The sequence below is a fragment of the Podarcis cretensis genome, assembly GCF_951804945.1.
Source record: "Podarcis cretensis genome assembly, chromosome: 7".
NCBI lineage: Eukaryota > Metazoa > Chordata > Lepidosauria > Squamata > Lacertidae > Podarcis > Podarcis cretensis.
The window spans coordinates 42,354,683-42,378,304 of record NC_137176.1 but is presented as its reverse complement, the minus strand read 5'-3'; the positions used below and the strand labels follow the sequence as shown (position 1 = coordinate 42,378,304).

General features: G+C 40.6%; 1 protein-coding gene across 6 annotated transcripts in view; it reads left to right on the top strand.

Moving 5' to 3' along the window:
• LDLRAD4 (low density lipoprotein receptor class A domain containing 4) overlaps positions 1–18,142 on the top strand; it is a 288,568-nt gene extending 270,426 nt beyond the window's left edge. For all 6 annotated transcript variants that reach the window (XM_079982993.1, XM_079982991.1, XM_079982992.1 and 3 more), the window contains 2 exons: positions 4,194–4,247; positions 5,763–18,142. In XM_079982993.1, the coding sequence (XP_079839119.1) occupies positions 4,194–4,247; positions 5,763–6,305 (597 nt within the window). In that variant the 3' untranslated portion in view covers positions 6,306–18,142. The remainder of the gene's footprint in view (positions 1–4,193; positions 4,248–5,762) is intronic.
• The last annotated feature ends 5,480 nt before the right edge of the window (positions 18,143–23,622 follow it).

The following is a 23,622-nucleotide window of genomic DNA, read 5'->3' as shown; positions in this document are numbered from 1 at the left end:
TTTCTCCTCCCAGACCCAAGAGCTCCCACAATGCCTCACAAAATGGCGAACAGCATTTTTTCCTGACTGCGTCACTCCAAAACTCTTAGCTTTCTAGCTTCATCTTGAAACATTGCTTTGGATCGAAAGTTTATCTCCACACAGCCTTAAATCCACAGCTTAAGTCCTTAATTTCTGACTCATTAGGGGAGGGGGATTCTTGTTAAATCACATAAAAAGGTAGAGGCAGGTTTTCCCCCCCCTCCCCCCTCAGTCATTACCGTATCTTGACGTTCTTCTCGTATTTTATTGTTGTCTTGTTATCAGAGATCTCTTCTGCCAGCAGTATTTACTCCCCTTTTTCCTTGATGTATGTGCAATTAATCATGTCCAAATTATTTCTTTTAAAGATCATTGCAACCAGCGGCGCGAATCGGGGACGGCGTCGAGGAGTGCCGAAAATCCCACAGGAGGGCTTTGTGCCTAGTGCCCCCACCCCCACAAATTCGGGGGTGGTATAGGGCACAGCAGGCAAGGGCCTTCCCCCCCATAATCCTGGGGGGGGGGTTAAGGAGGCTAATTACCCCCATCATAGCCTCCAAATTACCTCGTGTGGGTCGGAGAGATGTTACTGTCAGCCATCTTCCGATGCGCCACCTAGTGGCCCCCCCAAAAGCACCTCTGATAAATCACCTTTCAGTAGCTCAATCGGTAGAACATGAGACGACAGAACGAAAATCTTTTCCTTTTTTTATTATGTAATAGGGAAGTGGTGTTTGGAAGCACAGTCGGTCTCTTAAGTGGTACACCTTGACTTTCTGCTGCTGTTCCTCTTACAAGTTCCTTTAACTAGCAGACATAAGCTCTGTAAAATCATGTAGCTTCCAATCCCAAAAGCATGACTCAGTGCACAGGCCCTTGATACAAATTGCATATGTTAATTTATATTTATAGATGCAAATTTAGGTCAGCTTCCAGAGGAGAATTTGCCTTGTAAAGCAATGCAATTTTAAAAGTTTTTTTTAATCAAAAAAATAAAGGCTAAGAAGAGACGGGAGATTTAGGGCCAGGTGCAAAAGACCTTAGATTCAAGCCCCCTGGGTCACACCCTAACAGTGTCCCTCCCCAAAATGTTTTGCCCATAAAATTGTCAGTTTGGAAAACTCCCAATGGCCTAGTTGAGACATAACTATCCCAGCCCAACAAATGATGCTTTATGAGCCTGGGAACTCGCATACCACCCCCTGCTCCTCACATGCCCTGCTTCACCACAGAGTTCCTTGTTTCTTCAACTAGTTTCCTTTGACATTCAAATAGACAAATTATGGATTACAGTGCAATCACAGCCTGGATAGCTAGTAGGTTAGAGCATGGTGCTGATAACACCAAGGTTGCAGGTTTGATCCCCGGATGGGACAGCTGGATTTTCCTGCATTGCAGGGAGTTGGACTAGATGATCCTCAGAGTCTCTTCCAACTATAGGATTCTATGAGTCTATGAATCACATACTTATCTTCTTGGAAGCAAGTCCCATTGAATCAACGAGGTTTATTCCTGGGTGCAGGATTGTATCCTTAAAAACTAAGATGGCTTCACTGGAGCCAGTAAGGAAATGTGAGCTTGCAGGCTCCTGGGCTAGTAAACCATGGTTTATGTAATCCATTGCATCTGTATGAGGCCAATAAGTATTAAGAATTACAGGTTTTGAGACAGTTGATTTGAATTACTGTTGTGTCTTGAAAGAGTACAGTTACAAGTATTTGCACCTAATTTGGGGCCTTGCCGTGACATTAATTTTCTGGTTTGAGCATCTTAGACCTGGACTGCCTCTTTTGTGAGCAGCACCTGCTTCTCTTTGACTTTTTGGAAGGCGCTTGGTTGTTTTAGCCTTTGGGCTTACTTCTGAATTTTCCTTAATTTCATTAGCAGAGGATGCTTTATGGGTACAGTTCTTCAATCAGAAATCTCTGGCCAGAGACTAGGACTAAAGAGAAAAGGGAATAAGAGATGTAGAGAGAAGTGGTAGGAAACTGCAGCAGCAGCAACCACAATCACAGCAGGCACTGTAAATGCAACAGAGACCTGAAGAAATTATGATGGAACCCATTTTAAGGCAGTTTTGCAAATATGAACTAGGGTGTCTCCCTCTCACTTGCCACCCACCCTCTGCTCAGCTCACCTGCTCTTTTTCTTAATATACTACTGCAATTGCATGTCACAACTCTTTCTCTGGGGGAAGGAGATGTTCACAGAAGCCACTTCTCAGCTGCTGTGATGTTGGGTTTTGGGGGGGAAATTGTCCCATGGAAATTAGAGTAGTTTGGATTTTCACATTGTGGAATTTTCTGCCACCCTAGAGGGTGATCAAATTTTACATGTTTATTCTACTTGTATTTAGTAAATGAAGCTAATTTTGAAGCTGTGATTGTATTTGCAATTGGCATCCTGCATTGAACTGAAGAAACTGAAAAGTTTCCATGGAAAATCTACCCCATTTTGCCACCCAGCTGATAGGGTCTTCCCATCCAGGAAATGGGAGGCACTAGGAATGCTGTGAGCCTGCTTTCCTCTGCCAAGAAATGAAGAAAGCTGAGGAGTCCCTGAGCTGCTCTTCTGGGCCTTCTACATTGGGGAAATGCATTGGAATGCTGTGTGTGCTGTATGTGTCTTTCATTTCTCAGGAGTGTGGATGGGCAAGATTCCTCTCAGGCTTTTTGTTTTTTTGGGTGGGGAGAAATTGGTTTATTGCCATGGAGGCCAAGCAAGTACCTATTTAAGCGTTGATTTCTACGGTGAAGTGGGTGAGAGATGCACACAAGACTGTTCAAATACTAAGGAGAAATCCTAAACTGTGTCGACTTGGTCTATTCATGCCATCTTTAGCATCAAAACAGTGTGTTAAAAAACCACCCACAGCATTCTTAACGACAGATGGACCACAGCCTGTTTGGTGCAATTAGCATTGTACTTTGCTCCCACTGGTGAGCGCAAAGAGCTGGATCCAGATCGAGGACAAAGAGACAGTCCTGGCAAAATTCTATTTCTGAGCAGATTTAAATGAGCTTGTTTTCATGATAACAAACCATTACCTCATTTCAATAATGGGTTTATTTACACAAAGAGTACATTTCACCTTGGGATAATTAACTTCGTTAGGAGTGTCAATATTGGGACCTTAGCTAGAAACAGTGAAGTTTGTAGCGTAGCAGTGACCTTTATGTGCTCTCTCCTTCCTGACCAGTTAGGGTTCTTGGCCCTAGGGGCCCTAGCCATGTAAACACAAAATGAAGATTCTGACTTGGGATAATCCTAAATGAGCATTTTCATATTCATAGCTTTGATGGAAACAAATCTGAAGATGGAAGCTCTTTCTCTCTCTTTCTCTCTAGTTGGCTTAAAATTTGTGCCTCAGTTTTCCTGATGGGCTGATCAGTAAAAATAAAAAATGGAATATTATAACAGAAGGAATGATCCACAGAAATATTGGAGTCAGGCATAAAGAAGGGGCAGAGATTAGAGAGAATCTACAAATATAGTGCTAGAAAATCTTTACTGTAGTTTATTTTCATTGATGCAGTTGAGTTTCCACGGAAACTGGATCAAAAAGCCCCATTGCATGTCAACTAGCATATTTGAGTGCGATTTTCATGCACTTTGTTGTCAGATAAAACCTGCAACTACTGGTTTTACAAGCCATCTTCTACTTCTTTTAGATGGTTTTTAGTTTTTATGTATGGTACTTTTAGAAACTGGTAAGACAAAATAAGTATCTTCTAAATGTTCCCTTTGGCAAGTGGCAGGCTTGCTGAAAAAGAGAGAATACTTTTATTCAGAGTCTGTATTCACTGGATTGTGTTACAAGACCAGTTTAATTAAACTGTAGGTGTAAACTGACATAGACTGGAATGTTGTGCACTTACTGGGAAGTAAGTTCTGTAGAACTAAGTTGGACTTGCTTCGGAGCAGATGCACACAGGGTCAGGCTCTTAGGCTTCATTTACTAGTAGGCCATGCCCATTGGCTTAATTGGAACTGAATCACTGTATCTGCCGTTGGAGAAAATAAATATATCCTAATTCTTTGAGTATGTAAATATTAGAGCAAATCATGAATGATGTGAAGTTGACTAGGATGTTGAACATTAATATCATGAAAATATAATAAGAAACCTTGTTCAGACGCTAAGTGTTCTCTCGTTTTCTCTCTTGTGCTAGGAGGGGTGTTTGTGGCCTTCCGACAGCTCATCTTCACGTCGGGGAGCTTCCGAGGTAAGCTTTCATTCACACTTCAGATCTTCCAGAAACTACGTTTTTGTTAATAGCACATATTTCCCCCTTGTGCTGTGACTGCAGTTTTGCAGTCAACTTAACTTCAAGTCTTAAGCATATGTGGTGCTGGGGTGCAAAGATCTGCCCCCCCCCCCCAGGTTGTCCCGTCCCAGGTGAGCAGGAGGGCAGAGCCGGCTGCCTCAGTGTCTCTGAACTCACAGCGCAGAGCTGCCCGCAGCAGAAGAGCCCACTGTGGCGCTCCGACCGACGGACAGGCTCTTCTCTGGACTCAACTCTTGGGCCCCGGACTCTCGGTCTGGCGCCCCTGAGAACTCAGCACCCGGGCACCCCACACCCCATGCGCCTGTGCTTCCAGTGTGTAGATTTCCACACAGTTTTCCTAAAATAAGTGGGATCTTTGAGAGAGGAAGTGGTTTGTACAGTGTTACCTTGGTCTACGAACAGCCTAGTTCACAATTTGGAATACAAACACTTCAAAACTGGAAGAAGGTGTTCTGGTTAACAAACTCTTTTTGGAATCAAACGTACTCTGTTTGGGAGTGCACTTCCGTTTTGAGTGCCACACTTCCATTGTCCGACAGTGGAGAAGGCGGTCATCATGGTGTTTCCCGCAGCCACGAGGGAGGGAAGCTGCATGCCCACCAGCCAGCTGGTTTTCAGGTGCGCAGCTCCCCCCGCCATGCCGCTGTGGGAGGCGCGCACTCTAGGGATCATTTCCCACAGCAGCATTGGGGGGTGGGGATCTGTGTGGATCCCAGTTCAGCTACTGTTTGATTGGTTGTGTGACTGCGGAAATGGATAAAAGCCCCCCCACCCAAACAATGACTATCAGTGCAGGTAAGAATTTTTTTTAGTTTTCATTTTTATCATCCACAATACTGTTTTATTTTATAGTACAGTACATTGATTATTGCTTTCATTTTATGGATCAATGGTCTCGTTAGATAGTAAAATTCATGTTAAATTGCTGATTTGGGGGTTGTTTTTAAAAGTCTGGAACGGATTAATGCATTTTGCATTACTTTCTTTGGGAAAGCATGCCTTGGTTTAAGAACAGACTTCCGGAACAGATTCAGTTTGTAAACCAAGGTACCACTGTGTAGAGCTCCTTGGGCCACGGGTCCTCCACAGGTGTTGTACACTGGCTAGGGTTCAAGGAATCGAATCAAAGACCCAGTGGAGAATATAATTTTGGATCAGAAGTTTCCTAAGTTTTAGAATTCATTCAATTTGTCTGATTGGTTAAATCTAATTTGTTTGCAGAAGTCTTGTCCTATGACTGAAACTCATCCGTGCCCTTTTCCTTGGCCCAGATGCTTGGGTTATATAAGACATCTTGGAGAATATCATCCAGGAAAATAACCCTTTATGATGCTGCTTCCACATTATTCTACCCCACACCTGTTATGTGTCCTGTACTGAGTATGTCTAATACATGTGTGAACTAGGTTTTAACTTGATTGATTAGTTGATGCCTCCTCCTTCACACTGCAGATCATGTATGCCCCACAGTCCAGAGACAGGTTTACTGCTCCATCCTTTATGCAGAGGGAACATTTCAGCCGCTTCCAGCCAACCTATCCGTACATGCAGCACGAGATTGACCTCCCTCCTACTATCTCCCTCTCCGATGGTGAAGAGCCGCCACCATACCAAGGGCCATGCACTCTGCAGCTTCGGGACCCAGAACAACAGATGGAACTCAACAGAGAATCTGTGAGGGCACCACCCAACAGAACTATATTTGACAGCGACTTGATAGACATTTCAATGTACAATGGGGGCCCGTGCCCACCGAGCAGCAATTCGGGCATAAGTGCAACCAATTATAGCAGTAATGGAAGGATGGAAGGACCACCCCCGACTTACAGTGAGGTCATGGGGCATTACCCAGGTTCCTCTTTTTTCCATCACCAGCAAAGCAACGCCCCTCCTTCGTCACATAGGGGGAGCAGACTTCAGTTTCAGCAGAACAATTCGGAGAGCACAATAGTCCCAATTAAAGGCAAAGACAGGAAACCAGGAAACCTTGTCTAGTTTCCCTTTCCATATGCACTTGAAGAGAGATGGAAGAATCAAGCAGGAGCATGGTAGAAGTTTCTATGCCCCTGTGCACAATATTGTTTTAAGTTTCATGTGATGCGGTTTCGTAAAACCAAACGTGCAAAGCTGTTGTTTCCGATTCCTTTCAGGGGAATTGCATGAGAAGTGGTTTGAAACAACTACAACCTTCCATTCAGTTTGGCCATGAGCAGTGTTCTACTTTTCTTTTCTTTTTGGGGGTGGGTGGGGGAATATATTATTATTATTTTAAATAAACTATTTGAATTTATTTAATTATAAGAGGTAACTTAGCACAGAAATATGGCTTACACAGCCAGTTTTATATTGAGTGAATGGCTAAAAGAAGAGGACAAGAAAGGGTTACTAGTTAAATGGGGGCAAAATTGGCCAGTTTGCTATCCTTACCCCGCCCTCCCAGAAGTGTGAATTTTTTATCTGACTCAGCATTTCTGTTTTGTGTGCCAAGGTATAAAGTTAGGGGAAAACCTAGATGAATACGAGGAGTTAATTTGTGTTGTGATACAAGTGTATTAAATTTGCACTATATGAGAACTGTTTTACATGAAGTTCTTCTATATGTTGTCTTTTCACCTGTGGAATAATGATTAGCCCCTAGGAACCCTCTTCAGAAATTTGTCTAGGCTTCTGTTGATTAATCATTGAAAGGGGACTTTGATTTAATCAGATCTTTTACCATTTTCCATAAATAAACAAACAAACAGCAAAAGACATCTTAACATGTTACCCTTTGCAATAATTTTTGCATTCAAACGGGACATTGGCAAGTTGTCTTAGAAATTTATGAGTGGAAGAAAGCAAATGTGAAATTACAGACGTTTCCTTTAGGTGGTTTTTGCTATAAGCCATTTGTTTAACTAGAAGCAGATGAAAATGCCAGATGCATTTACCTTTTTGTGTGTGATTATTACGAAATCTTATTGCTTGTCCCCCTCTCTTAAAAAAAAATTAATGCAGTGTCCTTGTTACCTAAAGCTTCTGCAGATTTTTATCTTCACTGGAGCCCATAATCAGTTGCATAGCCTGGCATCCTACAATAAATGGTTTAAACATACATTATGAGTTTTTGCTGTTAAATTGCACTTTTGTTGTGCTTTTCCTATTATCTTTTGTGTGCTAGATCAGACCTCTGTAAGGCCCTTTCCCTAGTAGCTTCCATTTCTTCTGCTGGTTTGACAATGCTAAAGTGGTTGTTTGCAGAGCTTGCACCATTAGAATGCTACGGGGAATTGTTTGGGAATCTGAGTTAATCAGTTTTGTAATTGGTTCATCATGTCTTCATGCACTGATCTGAACTGGTTTATGTCGAGTGTGCAAACAGTTGTGTAAACTTGTTTTTAGGATCATGCTGTGTCATGTTTTTGAAAATCATTTAGAACTGTACCATATATATAATTATTTTTTTAAAGAAAATGCAGCCTAAGGCACCCCAGTGAATTTGTATTTCATTCTGTGATTGATCACCTGTGTTGCAAATGAAATTGGAAGGTATTCCAAAGGGGACTGGTTGTGAAAACAAAGCACACACAAAGCACAAACAGGTACTTCAAATGCAGTTAACAAATGAACTTTAGAAGAAAGCGTCTTAAATTTTGATATTCCTGAGCGAGTTTTAGCTGCATGGCAAAGATTTCCCTTGGAAGTCTCCCTTTTATATAGTCGTTAAGGGCACCATTTTGCAAACTCAAACAGCTGACAGGTGCACCAACTATTGTAATGACCTGCACTGTAGCCCTTGCTCAGCTTGATGAAGTTTGGATTTCTGTTGAACTTCACAAACTAAAGGAATTTAAGATTGAAACCTGATTGCCGAACGGAGTCTCTGATCTATGCAGAGTTTTTATGCCAAATCAGCATGTGTGGTGTATCTGTGCTTTAGATGTTTTCTCTGTATAAATATGCTTTCATTAATCTAAGGTGGCTTGTGAACTTGATGACTAGCTTGAGGGACAGCCTAGCTAATAAGCTAAAACCACAGAAGCTTTTTGTGAGCTGACCAGAGCCCACTTCCTCATTGTCCTAAAGTAGCCATGATTTAAAAGCTCTTTTTCTCATCTAAGTAAGCGGGGCTGACTTGCATACCTCTGTCTGTCACGTGTTAACTAAATATCTCGTGATAGCTTAGTTGTGTGAACAGCCACTACAAGTCGGCTATATTGAAGTTCTTGCTTTTTGTGAATGCTGTTCCTTTCAAGGGAGATAAGCTTATAAGGTGATTTAGTAGTATCCATTTAATAATATCCACTGGACTCTGTTCAGTGAGACTAAATGACCAGCTGTTCTTCAGCTCCTGCCTAATGTGATTTCCAAGTGAGACGTTTCTGAACTTAATATTACAGAATTAAATGGTTAGAGATGGGGCATACCTTTATATTATAATTTGGATTTAAAGTTTGCACATGTGTTAAATTAGTTTGCATCTGTAGAAAGTTTCTCCTGTTGTATGATCTGATAATTTATTCAAACCTCTAAGGTCTTTGCATTTCAGCAGTCGTTAATTGGAACTCAGCTGACAAACTGGTACTTATTGGATCAACCGATGGGCAAGTAGGTGTTGGCATTAGATCACCTGGACTCCAAATTTCCTCCCTGCTTTGCCAAGAATGTATTCCATAAAAGGTAATGCTGTTGGATTTGGTCTAGTGTTTAAGCATTGATCTGCAGAGGGTTAGGATTATTTCTAGGTGGCTGCCACAAGTTCCTGAGCTCTCCCGATTTCCTGTGTTTATTCAAAGGTTTTATTAATTCAGAAAGCTCTTCATCGTTCATGCATTTGGCGTGAGGGCTTAAACATAGATGCATATTCATGAGCAGATGCTTACCCATGAGATGGCCCATCGTTATGTGTCTAAGCAGCATCAAGGCTGAAACATCTTTCTCCTTTATACTTACATAATCTCCAACTTAAATATATGAGACCACATTAATGTCGTCCTGACCTGGGACAATCTCTATTTGGCTGGCTGTTGGGTTCTTTCTTTCTTTTTCCTTTGCTGCATCTATGAGTATTGAGACGTTTCTCCTTTGTTGCTGTCCTTTTTCGCACCTGCAAGGGCATTCCTGACAATGAATTTGATCCCAGGTTCATTAATGAGAACAAAGTTTGTTTAGCATCTTGGATGAGAATTGCTAGTGAGCTTAGAAGTGCGTAAATTCTAATGTGCTTCTTTGTGCATCCTTTGTACTTGCTTCAGGACAAGACTTAATGTGGCATGGATTCTTTTTTTTTGGGGGGGGGGCAGATATTCTTGAATGAGGTGGGAAGGGATGTCAAGGGGTGGGTCGCTATGTTTAAAATGCAAGATAATTTCTTAAAACAAATCCTGACTTGGTGCAGGATGACTTTAAAAAGTCAGTTCTAAGCTGAAAATCTCATCAACTCTACATCTAAAAACAAGTGCCCTCCCAAGCAGGCCCATGTAGTGGGGAGGGGGGGCAAGATACATTTGCCCCAGGCCTTGGGTTGGGGGGGGGGCTCACCAGCAGCCTGCTGGACCTACACTGTTTGAGTTTATAACTTTATTCCAACAAGACTCCCACCCCCGGCCTCAGACAAGCACTACAGAGGCCTGCTCCCAAATATTGTACCCAAGTCTTGGCAAATAATAGCAAAAGCTGGTCAAGATTATTTTGATATCTGAGGTAGTCTCTCTCCTTAACATTAAAAGCACACAGACAGTTTGTTGCCCGTTCAGTTCATCCAAAATCAGCTGCTTGAAGTGGCTGTCTCTGTGTCGGCGTAGGGCTTGTCTTGCCGGAAGGCTAGCAATATGAAACATGCAAAGTGTGTATAGACCACAAAATCAAGGTCCCAAACCTTTTCATGTTTAGCATCATTCAAAAGGGAGCATCTTCTCTTTATAGAGACACACACAATGCTCAAACCAACCTATGACAGAAGGGATGTGTGGAAACTGGCTGCTCCATTTTTTTTGTAGACTATATGCAAGAGGGGATTTAAACCCAACTTTGAGGATTATCCCTTGTCATTTTTCTGTTAGTGTGTGGCAGTCCCCCAAACATCAGGTGTTATGCAGGAGAATAATGCAAAAAATAGTTTCCTTTTTCACCTCTCAAGCTTCTTTCAACTAGGGCTTGAGACCATGTACAATCAAAGAAGACTTGACTTTTTAAATTGCTTTTAGTTTGGTACAGATTAAACTATTTTGCAGCATTCTTTGATTGGTTTTGAAAATCAATTGTATCTAAATCTAGTTCTTTCAGAATTTGCAGTGTTATCTTCCCTTTTTCCTGTGGTGGAGAGAGAAATTCACTAGTATTAACAGACTTTATTCAAGGCCTGCATATATGGGATCCCTATTTAAAATGTTATAAATGCCTCTTCCTAGGAAGGAAATGATAAAGGTTTATGTGGTGATTCCTATTGAAAACTCTAGAAGAATTCTAGCTCAGAACTAGCTCACAAGTTCTTCACTTGTGAAAATGGTGAACTGAGGGGCTTAAGGTGGTAAGATAATTTAGCCTAAATTTAAGTTGTTGTTTTAGGACTTTTAATTGTGCAGTTTAAAAGTGAAAGTTGTTATAAGAAAGTACCAATGGGAGCTACTTATTTCATTGCACTCCATGTACATTTTCAGGGCTTCATTCCTACTTGTTTGGTGTTGGGCATGAAATTAAGTTACATCTGTTATGTCTTCCAATTCCTTTACACAAAATACTGATTGGATATGTTTATGAAATAGGGGCATTTCTTGTATACCATAACCTCACACCACTTTGCACAATGAGTTGTATGTAGAGCATTTAAAGATGCATCTAGATTTGCAGGTTTGGAGTGATACTAACATATGCAAACCACACAGGAGCTTTACCAGTCTTCACATTTATTCTTGCTAATCAAAATGGCAGTCTTGAGCATCAGCTCAGTGGACACATTCCAGAACAGGGACTTATAATGTGCAACAAACAGATACTGTTTCTGGTTGGTACCACTTTTCTTGTTTTGGCATGATAATGCTAAATCAACAGGGGCAGGTGGTGTCATCAGGATGCAGTAAGTCTTCGTTGTATTGTATTGTATTGTTTTGTTTAATTCTTTTTCTTTCTTTTTGTAATTTTAAACACCTAATAAATATTATTTTTAAAAAAAGGATGCAGTAAGTCTTCGGTCCACTGAAGCTGCACCGTAGCATGACTGCTAGAAATTCTGTTTCCTTGTTTTGAAACATCATGCATGCAGAAACTCAAAACTGCCCCTGCAGTTTCATATGTCCAAGAGATATCATACTGTTAAGTTAACTGCATGCTCCTTGGCCAAGAAAAAACCCAGATCATGTTGCTGTTCAGAAAATACTGTTATCACACTATAATTTATTTTTGTTCTTGTGCCTGTGTAATGTATGACACAGAATCATAATATCTAGGCATTTAATGTTTTTCCAGCTACAGACTAAACTAGGGAGGCAGAGGTGTTTCCTCCCCCCATACAAATCAAACCCCTTGCTACAACATCTCTCATATTCCAACTTTTGGATAGCTTTAGTAAAAAAATAACCTTCATTTATATATCTTTTTAATTTGGAGGAAAACTTCGTTGTGAAACAATGCTACCTTTGCTTTATAGGCATGGAGGTGGTAGTGGTGGCGGAACCCCTTGAAAATATTAGAACACTTAACTCAGTAAAAAAAAAAAGTCTCTAAAATGATGTGCAATGCACACAATTGTTCAAGGTGTTATCTTGACATAACTTCCAAATGGCAGTTTAGTGAAGCCAATGGAATTTCTATATATCACTTCAATATTTGCTTTTGTAGATTCATTGAATATCTTGTCTATTCGTATTTTAGAAACTTTTTCAGTACTATTCCAGAGATTTGGTATCAATTTTTTGAATGGTATAAATCAACTAATTAAGCCTTTTTGCCTTTAGAGCTACACATTTGAGAGGAGCTGGTAAAAGGCAGAAGTGTTTGTCACGAAAATGCAACAAGTATTTCGTCAGGTGATTACGTCTAGTTATTTCTTCTTTTCATATGTTCTTCTTGTTCATATATTTCTTGCTGGGACACGAGTGGCGCTGTGGTCTAAACAACTGAGCTTCCTGATCGGAAGGTCTGTGGTTTGAATCCGCTTGATGGTGGTGAGCTCCCATTGCTTTGTCCCAGCTTCTGTCAATCTAGCAGTTTGAAAGCGCGCCAGTGCCAAGTAGATAATGAGGCACTTCTGCTGCGGGAAGGTAAATGGCGTTTCTGTGCACTCTGGTTTCTGTCACGGTCTTCATTTGTGCCAGAAGCAGTTTAGTCATGTGGCCACACGACCTGGAAAGCTGTCTGTGGACAAACGCCGGCTCCCTCGGCCTGAAAGTGAGATGAGCACTGCAACCCCATAGTTGCCTTTGACTGGACTTAACCGTCCAGGGGTCCTTTTTAATATTTCTTGCTACCCCACCCAGGCGTATGTGCGAGAACGTTCATTCCATCCAAGATCTCTCTTCTTTGCAAGTGTCCTGTCCAGGACTACTTTTGGATTGATGCAAGTAGAAAAGCATCCTTTTGAACCTATGGAAGCAGAATCAGCAACACCACACAAGCACTACCTTGTCTGTGGGTGTAGTTTGGTCAATATTTGCTTTTTAATTTGGATCGTTACCTTCCTAAAGAAAAATGAGTAAAGGTTTTTCTTTTTTAAAAATCCACTCTTTGCCTTCATTTCACTGTTTGCTTGTCAGCGAATATTACTAAGAAATTCTGTTAAATCCATTATTTTCTTTCTCAAAAGTCTGCCTCCCCCTACCTGTATGTGCACCTTTGTGTATGTGTCTGTCTAGATTTGGCTAGGAAGAATGCAGTTTTCCTCCCATTCTTTGAATGGAGACATGGCAAAAGTAATTTCTTCTTGTACTCTGGTATGATCCTTGGGGGAAGTCTGTGGCTGCCACGTAGTTTCTACTGCTACTAGTGCTTAGAATTGGATTTGAAAATATATATGGCTAAGGCCATCAAGCAAGGCTTACTTTTACTTGTTTTGTATAACTCCATGGAAGATTTCCCTTCCTAAATTAACTCTAATTAATAGAATGCTATTGTTGTTGTTCCAAGTCTTCCTAGAGACAGGGCTCATTCATATACATTTTCCTTGATGGATAGGCTACTTAGTATATATTGGAAAAGTGCTTGCTACGGGCTTTGGGGACTATGTCAAACAAGTGTTCCTTAAAAATAAAGAGGCCCCTATATGGAGACTGATGCTTGCAATTTGGATGACCCCAATGGCTTAAAACAAGTGAGTTTTCTGTGACAAGGTATAAGAAGACAATGACAGTTATATTCTTCAGTTATGTTGACAAAGGAACCACCAATCATTTGCCAAAATAAGATTTTTTATTTTTTACACTGAATTGTACCCTCCATCCCTGGCACCTGAGGGGCATACTCTTAAAAGCACTCTGACGGTAATCAGATTATCCAAGTATTGACTGGTAGTGAAAAGGGTATACTTTATGGCCAAACTAGCCATTTCACTTACGGACTTTCCATAATAGACAGGCTTACTCACTACTTTATTTGAACATACTCCTGCTGAAGTCAGTGGTGTGTATGGTAAATTGCCTTTTGAATGCCAGTTTTGAAAGTGGCTTTACTTTTTTAGGTGATTCATTTGCCTGGTTTAATTTTTTTCTGATAATATTACAGTGATGACAACCACCAGTGTCAAATGTTAGAACTACAAATATATTGGTGAAAGCTCTCATACTGTCTTTTATTGCTTCTTTCTGTTCTGAAGAACAAATGGAAGTGCTGAGACTAGTTGGAACATGTCTTAAACAAGACCAAACACAAATATTTTCCCCAGCTTACATGAATTTTGGTGGTTCGGAATCCAATGCACTGAATGATCCTTTTGTCATTCTCTAGCTCCCTTTTAATGCTAGAAAACGGTCCATTGGGCTAGGGGAAAATCTTTTATTCCAGTCCCACCAAACGTGTGTGTTGACAGTGATGGCTGTTGAGTAATCCATTTGTATTCATGGAAGTCTGTTCCATTGAAATGGGTATGGGTTTAATTTCATGTAATTCTGTGTAGGATCAGGCTGGTTGTTGCGGTATTGCTGCTGCTGCTGCTGCTGCTGCTTTAAGTAGAGTTGGTATGTGAGGTTCTTTGTTTGGATACAACATGGTATGTGCTAGGATCTCATTTCCATTTCCCTCCCCACCCCATCTCTTTGCCCTTCAAATAAATATTTTGTCTGTGTTTGTCCCATACGTTACGAAAGGGATATGACTGTGTGTATAAAATATATCATTTGGAGGTATGCACGATTATAGTTCATAAGCAACTAAGGTGCCTCAAGTTCAGGAACATCCCCCTTGCACTCTCTAGGCTTGAAACTTTAAAGGCCATTGAAATCAGTAGAAACATTCCCAGTGACTTGAATGATCCTTTGATTCGAGCCTGTTCTCCCAGCTTTGTTGTGCCTCACTGAAAATGGTGCTTTTTTTGGTCATCCGTCTCTTCAATTTTGATTTTTAAGGGTGCTGTATATAACATGAATATATTATGCACATATCCTACCCAATAGGTAGAAAAACAAAACGAAACGAAACCCATTGTTAATATTGTAACATAATGTATAGAAGATAACTGTTTAAACACAAAAAGGCATAGAACTTGTGAATGCCTACTTATGTGCTTCGTCCTTTTTTGTAAGAATTTGCAAAAGAATGCATACAAAGGACGGGAAGTCCCATGTATTTTTATTTTCCTATTAAATATCAAAGTACTATAAGGGAAAAAAAGTTTGAACAAACCACTTTTGATTATTAGCCTGTTGATGATAATTGGTTGCTTGATGCATCTCTGCTGTAAGGAGTCACTTGTGAGTGGTGTTTGCGTGTGTCACTTTAAATGCATAAATACTTAACGTTGTAGCTAGCTGCTGATTTTTCCTTGTTGCTTTACTTGTTATGAGATTAGACCAGCCTTGGCTTCTTTTTGTTATTTATGACACGATCAACCTAGAGATGGGCTGAATCCTAAGAACACCTATATTTGAAATGCCAACATTTTAAAATAAGATTTGGTTAAAGTAGGAACTTAATTCCAAACCACCCTTCATAATGTAAGATGGACAAGCATTTTTGTTTCACAGGAGCAGGATTTTTTTTTTTTAAATGCCATTTTAAATTTAGTGTGTAGTCCAGGCAGTGATCTTAAGGGGGGTGGATTGGTGTTCCCTGCACATCTTTCCTTTGCAGTAGGAATGTGCTGGTCACTGTGATACAAGACTTGCTATCCAGTCCTTATAACCCAAGTGATATAAGGAATAACACATACTGCTGCTACCCTCCCACAAAAATAACAGAATTTTGCAGGTTCTTCACTGCACAAACTTTCATGCACTTTTCATTTTAGTGAACACAAGCACTGCCATCTTGATGTGTCTTCCCAACTTGTCCATCCAGTGTGTGTGAGAGAGAGAGAGACAGACAAGATTTTAAAAGGTTCTGGTTGCCCATTCCAGGTTGAACTTGGGAATGCTTGACGTTATGGTGACTTTTGAAGGATGCAAAGCTACTTTCCTTGCAAGACCTCTTTTTCTGGCCAATGGATTTTTTTGTTTCTTTTCTTATGAAAGAGTCTATTGCATTATTATTATTTTTTTGCTTTTGCGACTTTGTTTTTAATTTGGATAATGAGACAGGACTTAGACCCTTGATGAGAACAAGGAAAATATTGTTTGGTGTGGCAGGTGCTGTGCTCAGCAAGGTTGCCTTGGCAGTAGAAGTTCACCATCTGTCTGCACTGTATCCTGCTTCTGGAGCTTAGGCTTATTAGGCAAAGCAAATACCTCAGAAAAAACTAAGGCAGGTTTTTAGTGTTGAAGACAGCAGAATATTGTAATTATTTTTCTTTCTTTTTTAAAGGAACCCTTTTCAATATCCTTGTTGGTTCACAGGTTCAGAATGACCTTGTTACTCAAGAGTGTGAAATTTGTTCCTCTAACAAGTCTGTGTTTTCCTCCTCTTGAGTGACACGGTGATGATGTGGATGCCTTTCAGGTTAAACTCAACAGAACTATCCTAGTCGGTCTCTTCTAGCCCACCCCCAGCAAAGCTGGACCACAAATTGATGCTTGACCACACCTTTGTTGACTTAACTCACAAGAATGAAGAGAAGTCCTCCATGTCTCGTGGTGGCTGTGTTCTCAGGAGACATTGTGGCTTTCAACGGCTGTGCTTAAAAAGTTTTTTTTTTGTTTGGCTGCCCTTGTCAGCAATCATTATCTAGGTCATTGCTGGAGGACTGATCCAAATCTGAGAAGCAGTCTGCATTGTCTTTCACAGTGGAGGTCAACAAGGCCAAACAAGTTCAGAAATGTGTTCTTCGCTAAGCTCTTGCTAGCATATCGTTACTTCTGTACCAGGCCTGCAGTTTTGCTTGTTGATATCCTTCTAGGAAATATATACTTCTATCCTGTACCAGGATACTAATTGCTATCCCCATCCTCAAGTACTGTGGTGTTTGTGGCGCTTTCATATTTTTGCCAACTGTTCTGTTCTTCCACCTCCACACTAGATATTTTTAAGTAGCCTCCCAAAAACTTGTGTGCACGGTTTAAATATTGTTTGTTCATTTGGTTGGGAGATGGAGTGCTAACCTTTTAAACTTTTGTTGTGCTGACCATTTCCTTGCTCGCTCTGCGCTATTGTGATGTTCTCCAGAGTAGATGAAACCTTGCATGTTAGTGAACTGTGTGCAGGGTGGTATTTAGCATGCAGGTTGAAAATTGCAATAACAAAATGTTTTATACCCATTGGACCAAAAAAAAACCAACACCCCCAAACCCTCAAAACCTTCTCTTTAAAAATAATCAATCTGCTTTGAATCTGCAGTGAGGAAAGATATGATAAAAACCTGTCAAGTAGACCTGGAGCTCCGTTCAGACTTTGCCACTTATTAGATATCTATCATTTTAAACCAAACTTTAGCCCCCTACCCCACCCCACAACAACCTGCATACAACCAAACACTTTCCCTCTGGAACAAGAGCTCAAAGGCATGTTAAGACGGCAAAAATTAAAACAGACTTTATCAGAATAACTATTTTCTTTACGTGCAGTACTAAAGCAATTTACACATTACCAGAGACCTTGGTCTTCAAATAGTAAATAATGTTTCTATTGTTTGCACACTAACTTGGCTATTAGATACTGAATTTACTGCTGCATTCATGCCTGCTTTCAGTACATTTTATTATTATTTTAGTGTTAATTTTTCAGCCTATAATCTGTGTTACACAATAAGGTGCATATGATTTGTTGCTTTCCAAACTGGGTCATATGTTCTGCTCTTATGTCTGCCTCGGTTGTTTGTGTGTGTTTTCTTTGAAGTTATTCCAAAAATACAAATAATACAGCACTATCTACAATATTTAGTCTTTCATTTAAACTTTTTAAAAGGTATCTGGGGGAAAATAAAAAAACCCGTGGTTTTTATTCAAACTTATTGGTAGTTGTTCATGTGAAACTACAAGGAATCTTAACTTGCTTTAAGCTTCTGTTGTTCCCTTTAACCTCAATTTGCTGCTTAATTTCTAATGTAACTTCCAGTTATATGCAGAAAAAGATTTCAGCAGTTGTGTACCTGCCTCCTTTTAACTGAGCAAATGGTGATGTTCTAGTTTTTAGACCTAAGGTCTGTTATTGCAATACTTTTAAAGGAAAATGTTGCTCTAAGTGCTGTTGTTAGTTTTAAATACAGATTTTATGCTTGTTCTTAAGGAGCTGTGGTCAAACCACAGAACAAAGCTATTAAAAAATCAAGATGTTAATTGGTCTCTTGTTCAGTTTTTTCTTTTCTCAAACAGATGATGCTCTAAAATGAGGGGGCGGGAAGCCTAACAATGTTACAGATACTTGAATATACTCTGGAAATGCAACATACATTTAAAACCCATGACAATCCCCCAAAGATGGGGAAGTTTCGTTAAGTGTGCTGGGAACTGTAGCTCTATGAAAAGGAAACTACAGGCCTCGGGATTCTAGGCTGTAAATTTGTTTTGGATGCAATGTGAATTTGCTTCCTGCTATAGCTCATATTGAGTTCATGTATGTTGGGAGGGGGAGGAGCCTGTGAAAATTGTCGAACTGTAGCAAAAAGTGATAACTACAGCAAAATGGGTTAATATCAGGGCATGCCCAGATAGGCTGATTGGAAAAAACGTAAGAAGAGCGTTTCCTTGGGCAATAAACTGCTTGTTCCAACAGCATAATCTCCTTCCCCTCCCACACTGTGTGGTGTTTTGGGGCTTCTCTCCACCCTCCAGAGCAGATCTTTGGGCGGGGGGGGGGAGGTCTAACTGTGCTAGTTCTGCTGGTTTCTGCTAGTGCGACAGTTTAGTCATATAGGACTCATTGGTTTTAAACTTAACTTTTAAAAAATTTACTATAAAAATTAAATAAATCCAAACCTACTTTTACTGAATCCTCTGGGTGTATCTTCCAACAACACTTTTGAGAGAGTTGATTTCTTCTCCCTGTCCCCCAAAGCTTCATTTTATAGATTCCACTAAAGAAGATAAAAGCTAAGTTTTTTTTTTTTAACCCTGGTCCCAAATCCCCAATGCACCAGTCAAATGTACACAGTTTCATTTCTGAGACTGCTTTGATCTTTCTCCTAATCTGCTTTTCACTGTAATTATATTTGTTTGAAAATGTGGCTTCCATTTGATTGTGCCTCCTGAAATCATTGCCTGTCAACCAGCTATAGACAGGGTCACTCTCATCTCCATAGGTGGTTTCCTGCTGGAAGTTGAATCCAGTATCTGTCTGCTATTATGTGGTAGAATGTTCAGGGTTCGCTTTCAGCCTCCCAAACGTATTGATTTTTAAAAATAATAATAATAATAATCCCTTTTCTAACTAATGCTCTCTTTCTGAGACTTTGCTGCTTAGACAAAAAATTAATTAGGCTTCTTTTTCATTATCGCATTTTTTTTGATCTGCTGTGCTTTGAATGAGTTCTAATTAAAATGTGCAGTTAAAAATAAACCCTGCTTCCTGTATCATCTCCTGAAATTGACCTCATTTACACTCCATTAAGAGGCCAGGACATATTTTTATTTTGTTTGATGCTTTTTCTGCTTTATAAATCCAAGGATTATGGTTATTAGTTTAAGTTAGCCCAATTGGTCTTGGCCAGCAATGGGGATTACAGTGGTATCTCGGTTTAAGAACAGCCCTGTTTATTAACTATTCAGTTTACGAACTCTGCAAAACCAGAAGTAGTGTCCTGGTTTGCGAACTTTTCCTCATTCTAAGAATGGAAGCCAAATGGTGGAAGGGCACTGGCGGTGGGAGGCCTCATTAGGGAAAGCGCGCCTCAGTTTAAGAACAGACTTCCAGAACAGATTAAGTTCGTAAACCGAGGTACCACTGTATAGTGCATCTGTATAATATTCCAGAGTATACAATCTTACATACCTAAATGTTTCTATAACTTCAGCATAGACTTTTTACTTATTACATTTATATCCCACCCTTTCCTCCAAGAAACTCAAGTTGACATACATGGCATGCTCACTCCCCATTTTATCCTCACAACTCTGTGACGGAGCTTGGGCTAAGAGACAAAATCAGCCATGAAGCTCACTGGGGTCTGTCTCCCAGCTCCCAGTCCAACACTTTAACCAGTATCCCACACTGGCTCTTTGAACCTCTCCCACTTTCAGATGGGAAGAGGGAAGGACATATTTCCAGCAGAGTTTAATCCACAGACTGGCACAATATTTTCTATATGGCATTGAACTCATCCTCATTGTATGTTATACAAAAATGGCTTAGAGCAGTTCATTACCAGAGGGAGACAGTATATTTGGCAGTGGAGTGGATTGAGCTGAGCTGCACTCAGTACCTCAAGGAAACCCCATACCTCAAAATTAACCTTACTCTGTGGGTCCACATATCAGAGTATTTCAGAATTTCCTCTGAAATATACCAACCCTTCAAACAACAGCAGAAAGCAAATCTAGTCTTATGCTAGGCTGCTTTAAAAGGTCTCCGCAAACCTAAACAGGATATCTGACATGTGGTGACATAAGAAAAGTCAGGTTCTGAGCTGCTGTCAGTTGCAAAGGAGCAGAGGAAGCCCCCTCATAATACATCAGGGAGTTCCCTGATGCTTTTCAAGGCCCTTGTGCAAAGGAATAGAAGAGGAATGAATAGAGGTATAATTACTTGTAATGGGTGAATCTCCTTCCCCAGCTCAGTTTTCCATTGGGCTTGGTAAATAAGCTGTTTTGGGAATAAAGATAATAGCAATACTGAAGTAGATGGACCAATGGTCTTAATTCTGCATAAGGCAGGTTCTTACATTATTGTGTTTAGAGATGTCAACACTACAGGACAAAGCAAACGTTAAGAAAGCAGTGCAACCTGATTTATCCAAGAGAACACAAATGGGCATTTTTTGTGTGGGCCTCTTATTCAAATTGTGTGGCATTAGTGCTTAGAAAGAAAAACCAACAGCTCTGCTGATCTGTGTTAACAACAGCACATTTTTTCTTTCTCTCTGAGATTCTGAAGCTTCTAGGCAAACAGCCAGAACACAGCAGTATCTTAGTGACAGAAGCCATATCTTTCCCCCTCCCTGCAACAAGCCTAAGCAACACCCCGGAGCTCAAGAAGCCCCCTTGAGAGCCAGGCCCTGCTCACTCCTGATTAATTTAACTTTTACCGATATTACGGAGATTGACAGTTGAGTAAGTGGAAAATCCCAATTTAATCTAGTGTTGAGTGTGCTGCAGATCGCAGACACAAGCTCAGACAGCTTGACCTACATTTAACCCTACACAGCAGGAATCTCTTAGCAAGGAAAAAAGAGAAAAGAAACCAGTTTTATTCTTCTCACTACGGAAAAGAGTCTTTCCCCCCACCCTGTGTGTGTGTGTGTGTGTGTGTGTGTGTGTGTACATCCTTCCCCTATCCGTTCATGGTAAATGTGACATTCCCAGGCTTGAAATGCTTCAGAGACTGAGGATCAGGGCACACTGCGCCACTGCTCAGCATGGATAACAATGTGATTCCAAAAGTCTTAAATATATCTCTCTTTAACAAGTCATCCTCAAAGTGCCCAGGGAATGGTCATTCTGTTGTTCTCTTGTTTAATAACCAGAAAACGAGTCCAGCAAAATAAGTGTCTCTCATGGGATTCCCAACCTAATTAAATCAAAGTACTCAGATTTAAGGCTATTTAGTTGTCACTGAAGTAGCTAGGACCAATCGACACTTCAGTTAAGGCAGGGGATTTGGATTTAATGTGATCTGAGCTCATTGGCATGAATGGGATTACATAATTTTTAAAATCAAGCCCTTTAGTTGCCAACTGGGTTGCCAAATGGGATATGTGCTCTTTTCAAAGTCAAAATCTTATTGCAGCCCATTTACCAATTGGAAAGTAAACCTCACTTATTGTGGCAGCTTTAATGCTCTGGCTGATGCACATTGTAGGAGCAGCAGCAACAAGGCTTCAAATCTGCTAAGTCCTCCTCAAAAGCATGATGCACTTGAGCATGGTCTTCTACTTGCACCTTCTCCACACCCCTTACTGCATTGTCATGGGATACCCACTTCTAGCTGTTAGTGCTTTTCTTAAGACACAGTCTGTGGAGCAGGTCTCATCGCTGGCGCCTACAAGTTCCTATGCTTGAGGCTAGCAATTCTTAAGGTTGGGCTGATTTATCTTTCTTTATTCATGTTTGAAATTTATAGCCCACACATGGCCCCAAAATGTGCCCTTATGGTAGCAAACATGGCATTACAACAATCAATAAACCAGCCAGTTAAACACATCAATAAAACCAGAAGCCATACAACAACCATAGCAGTCTAAGTGTTAGAACACCACGGTAGGCTAAAAAACCACCACGACCTATTGCAAGACAATGATCAATATCCAAGTGCACACCCATACAAAAGGTTTATTTGTTCACAAATTTTCTGAAAGCCAGTATGGAGTGAAATGCTCTGGGGAGAGAATTTCTAAATGTGAATGACATGGCTAAAAATTCTTCAGCCTCCTTGCTAGCTAAACTAATATCAGATAGCACTAGCACAGGCATACCCAACCTGCGACACTCCAGATGTTTTGGCCTACAACTCCCATGATCCCTAGCTAACAGGACCAGTGGTCAGGGATGATGGGAATTGTAGTCCAAAACATCCGGAGGGCCGAAGGTTGGGGATGTCTGCACTAGCACCTAAGACCACAGCATCAACCCACTGCCAGATTACAAAAGAGCAAGGTATTCAAAGGATCTTCCAACAAACACCTAACAGGATACATAACATATAAGAGCCTGCTGGTTCAAGCCAGCTAGTCTAGCATCCTGTTCTCAATGTGACCAACCAGATGCCTGTAGGGAATCTCTAAGTAATATCAGAGCATGCTTTCCAGCAACTGGCTTTCAGCATGACTTACTCCAACTGTGGAAGCGGAGCATAGCCAACATGCCTAGTAGCCGCCACCACCTCCAGCAACCTCAGTGTTGTCTAGTCTGACTAGTAGTGGCTCTCCAGGAGATGTTTCAGCCCTACCCGTAGAAGCCTGGGACTGAAGCTGCAACCTTCTGCATGTAAAGTTGATGCTCTACGGCCCTTTCCGTACAGGGAAGGGGCATCGGTAACTAGGGATGTCATGAAGCTGTTCCTCCATGGAATCTCAAGATGTTCCATGTGGAAAGACGTTCAAACATCTGAAAATTTATGGCCTGCATAACAGAGGTTGGGGATGGGATGTTGTCCCAATGGTGATTGGAGTTAATCAACAACTCTAATCAATTCCAAATTTACTACGTCAAATTAATGTAATCCCATCAATTTCTGCTTTAAGTTGTGATGGGTAAAAATGGTAAATACTTGTAAATTTATTCTTAAAAATGGAAATATAATTGATAAGCACCATTATAATCTATCTGTACAATGCCTTCTGGTCCACCACTGACGTTTGGCCTCCTATTTATTTAGTTTCTTTCCTTTTGAATGTATAACAGATTTGTTATTCTTTCTCATCTATATTCTCTGCTCTCCAGATCTTAATATATGAAAGCAGGAATGGCTAATGTGGGCAACCCATCAGTTAATGTTGGACTACAAGTCTCAACGTGGAAATTCCTGCTCTAATGCTACCCCTACCCCAAGGTACTGCTTGATATAACCAAGACATCACCTTAAAAGACAGACGCACACACACACACACACACACACACACTCAGTGTTAACCCTGGCTATAGTCAATCCTAGAGTCATTAGAGAA